The sequence below is a fragment of the Vigna radiata genome, chromosome 6 (genome assembly GCF_000741045.1).
Source record: "Vigna radiata var. radiata cultivar VC1973A chromosome 6, Vradiata_ver6, whole genome shotgun sequence".
In the NCBI taxonomy this organism is placed as follows: domain Eukaryota; kingdom Viridiplantae; phylum Streptophyta; class Magnoliopsida; order Fabales; family Fabaceae; genus Vigna; species Vigna radiata.
This window is the reverse complement of record NC_028356.1, coordinates 25,759,164-25,763,217: the sequence shown is the minus strand read 5'-3', so window position 1 is coordinate 25,763,217 and position 4,054 is coordinate 25,759,164. Positions and strand designations below refer to the sequence as shown.

The window sequence follows — 4,054 nt, the reverse complement described above, 5'->3', positions numbered from 1 at the left end:
ACTTTCACCTAGATATTAATTCTTTTAGAACTTTATTTTTCACTATTTCTACATATATTAATTAACTAATGTAACGTATTGAACTATTCATCACTTTCTAGTTGGTACCAGAGCAAGATAAAAAATCGAAAACGCTAATATATATGTTTGATCAGACAATGATTAAATGGTAGTAACACAAGCCAGAGAAAAGAAAAAAACTGTGGGTGTAAAACTACACTGTTGCTGAAGTGTGTTCTGACTCATTATAATTGATCAAGTTGGTGATGAAGCAAGCGAGTCTAAGGGTATACGTTCCACTAAATAATAGAGCTTTTCCTTTTAGTTGGTGGGTGGAACTTTACGTGAGAAATTGGATGGGATGATCTAAATTAAAGGAAAACGTTAAACAGTGGTTTACGACACTTATCTACATGCTATGCGTAGTGGGTTTTAATTGTTTTGTCTTAATCATTAGTGATGGTGTTATATAAGGAAGACCATTTCATGCACATAATAGCAACTAACCCTGCCAACCCTTTTTAACAAATATAGCAAGGTTTGCAAAACCATGGAAGAGTTATGTGGAGCCAAGGTTGGCAACATGGTTAATAAGGCCAAGCCATATGTGTTAACTGTGGGGTTGCAATTTGGGATGGCAGGGACATACCTCTTCACCATGGCAAGTCTCAACCATGGAATGAGTCGTTTTGTGTTCATTGTGTATCGCAATGCCATTGCTGCATTGGCCCTTGCTCCCTTTGCCTTGATATTTGAAAGGTCTTACTTTCTCACCTTCTGCTTCTTTTTAATCTCTTAATTTATATTCTTTAATGTGGAGTTACCTAGTTTAACTAACAATTTTACTCAATTTCTTGCAGGAAAGTTAGGCCAAAGATGACATGGACTGTGTTCCTGCAGATACTAGTACTTGGATTTCTTGAGTAATCACCCTAAACTTATCCGTTAGTGTATTCATAACATGTAACATATGCTTGACAAATTCGAACACAGCATGAACTAAAGAATAATTACTTTGTAAAGAAGTAGTTAAAACCAAGAAGCAACGTTAAACGTTCACATGACTAAATCTAGACAAGGACAAACATCTGTGTGCATGTTGATGACTTTTTCTACATGTTTTATGTTGTAGGCCAGTGGTTGACCAAGGTTTTACTTTCTTGGGGATGCAATACACTTCTGCTTCCTTTGCATCTGCTGTAATGAATGCCGTACCCTCTGTAACCTTTGTGCTTGCACTATTTCTCAGGTGAATATTTTACTCATTTCAACGTTATTTTTCTTTGCTTGTTCATTGAAACTAGAATACTATTTTGCGTTGTATAAGGTTAGAGCGGGTAAACATGAGGGAACTACGTAGCCAGGCGAAAGTGGTGGGAACCTTGGTCACATTTGCTGGGGCTTTGTTAATGACACTATACAAAGGCCCTCAATTTGACCTATTTCATCACTCAAACACAACTCACCAACAAAGTGGAAGCAACTCCTCTCAGAATAATCACTCTCACTGGGTCTCAGGAACTCTCTTCATTTGCCTGGGTTGTCTCGCTTGGTCTTCCTTCTACATATTGCAGGTAAACTACCTTAATAGATGCATAAACTATGTTACTAAGTTGGAAGTCCCACGTTTACTAGAAATAAGACTAAATTATAACATATAAATGGTTGTAAACCTAACTTTATAAGCCGGTTTTGCAGGGTTGAATTAGACTTAAAAACCACATCAGAGTCATGATTAAAGTCTATCCTAATTAAAGACATTTCTTGTTTTTTAAACATTTCTATTTCATCCGTGTCTGACAATATCTATATCTCGGCGTGAAATGTATGAAAGAGATGTGTTGAAAGTGAATGCAAACTTCATTTTATAAATTAGTTTTTACGAGGTTGAATTAGGTTTAAAATTACTTTTCTAATACTAACCAAATCATAAAAAAGGTATATTAACAAAAGCTATTATGCATCTGATTGGAGAGTTTTGTTTTGCTCTATAATGAAAAAGAAAAATGTGATTGTGCAGTCCATAACGGTGAAAAGGTACCCTGCGGAACTGTCACTGTCATCGTTGATATGCTTGGGAGGTGCATTGCAAAGTGCTGTGGTTGCTGTGATTGCAGATCGCAACCCTCGTGCATGGGCTATCGGTTTCGACTACACCCTCTATGGCCCTCTATACACTGTTTGTTCCACAATCCTTAACTTTATTCAAATTTCACCTTAACTTTATAAATTATCTGATTAAATTTAACACAGTTTTGAAGTATTTTTGTTCTCAAAAAGCAATTTTTTCTTTTAACGTAGTTGAATATTCTGAATAATGCATGGGCAAACGTAGCTTCTATATTTTGGACTTGTTGAAATGGTCCTATTTTTAATTTAACGACTTTTTTAAATAAATATTGTTTATGAAATCATTGTTTCCACAGTGTCAAATAGTAAAGGTAATTGGGACACCTTTTCTTTTCTCCTTTTTCTTTGCAGGGTTGCATTTGCATGTAACCACATAAAGTATTCTTTATAAAAGAAACCAGTCATAGATAAACAAGTTTTTAATATTAATAAAGTGTCATAACAGTTTTTTATACATATACAGATCATCCAACAGAAGTTGAAAGAACTAAGATAGCAAAATTTTGGAACCAATTTTGAATGTATAGAAAGTATTTTTATTTTTAATTTTTATAAATTATTATCACCATACTATTTTATTTTTTATTTTTTATTTTTATTAGAAAGTATTAATAATATCAGTTTCGATAATTATCTATAAAATAGGAAATTTGTTTCAACCCAAATATGTTGGTATTTGAACTTGGAATGAAAAATCTTTAATGTTTCTTATGTCAAACTAACAAATATCAAAATTACAGGGAATAATGAGGTTTTTTTTTATAATTTATTACAGGGAATAATGAGTTCAGGAATAGCATATTATATACAGGGGTTGGTAATGCAGAGCAGAGGTCCAGTATTTGTAACATCCTTCAATCCTCTTTGCATGATCATTGTTACTGCTTTGGGCTCCCTTCTCCTTGGAGAACACCTCTACCTCGGAAGGTATCTTCATATTTTTCATTTGGGCCTGGCCCATACTTCTGCTTCTGTAATCCATTCTTTTCTTTTTCTGCTTTTGTAAGAATTGTAACAAATGTGTTTTATTGATCTTGAAAAAATAATCAGCATACAATATATAAAATGTACATAATCATAATTAAGCAAAGAATATATCAATTATTTAAGATAGAATCAATTAAACAAAAACTAAATAAGGTAAACTATAATCAAATATATTATTTTCTATCCACTTCCTACATTTATCAGTGTATTTCAACATTGATTTCAGTATCATTGGAGGCATGATTATCGCAGTGGGTCTTTACTCTGTGGTGTGGGGTAAAGGCAAAGATTATGGAGATGAAGCTTCATCATCACCAGCAAGAACAAAAGAAACAGAAAGAATGCAGCTCCCAATTACCTCAGCAAATAACAAATGAAAGAGAAAAAGAGAAAATTGCATAAAGCTAGTTCCAGTGGCAGAAATGATATAGTGATTTGTGGTGCTTGTGTGGGCACTATATATAGCCATGTTAAGTTCAAGAAACACCACTCTGTTAAATGTTTAATATACTAATTGTTAGAAATGTTTTGCTATCACCTAAAGTTTCAATTCTGAGTTAATCTGCAATTCAACCGTCTTCTTTGCTCTATAGTTAGATAAACTAGTTTTTTTTAAGTTAACTCTTAGAAATTTTCACATATATCAAGATTTAATGATACCTTTCATCTTATTCCTTTTTGACCAACTAGTTCTGATCCGATCCATTATAAAAGAATATGGAATGCTAGATCTGATTTCCATTTACAAGACAGAGATCAATAAAAACGCAATAATGCATCAACAATTGTTTTATTCCAACTTTCCCCAAAGTTAAAAAAGGAACCACGTGATTCAATATTGTCGCATCCACATTCTCCTTACATATCACTTCAAAAAGACAATAAATTTTAAAGGGGTGATAGTTTTATATACAAGACTGTTTTTATAATTTATTTG

The 4,054-nt window shown here is 33.1% G+C and overlaps 1 protein-coding gene across 1 annotated transcript; it reads left to right on the top strand.

The window, feature by feature from the left end:
* Positions 1 to 488: 488 nt before the first annotated feature.
* On the top strand, positions 489 to 3,685 carry LOC106763819 (WAT1-related protein At4g08290). The gene is made up of 7 exons (XM_014647974.2): positions 489 to 759; positions 861 to 923; positions 1,133 to 1,249; positions 1,328 to 1,574; positions 2,021 to 2,179; positions 2,906 to 3,057; positions 3,344 to 3,685. Exons 1-7 carry the CDS (start codon positions 551 to 553, stop codon positions 3,492 to 3,494), a joined length of 1,098 nt encoding a protein of 365 aa, XP_014503460.1. The 5' UTR covers positions 489 to 550; the 3' UTR covers positions 3,495 to 3,685.
* The last annotated feature ends 369 nt before the right edge of the window (positions 3,686 to 4,054 follow it).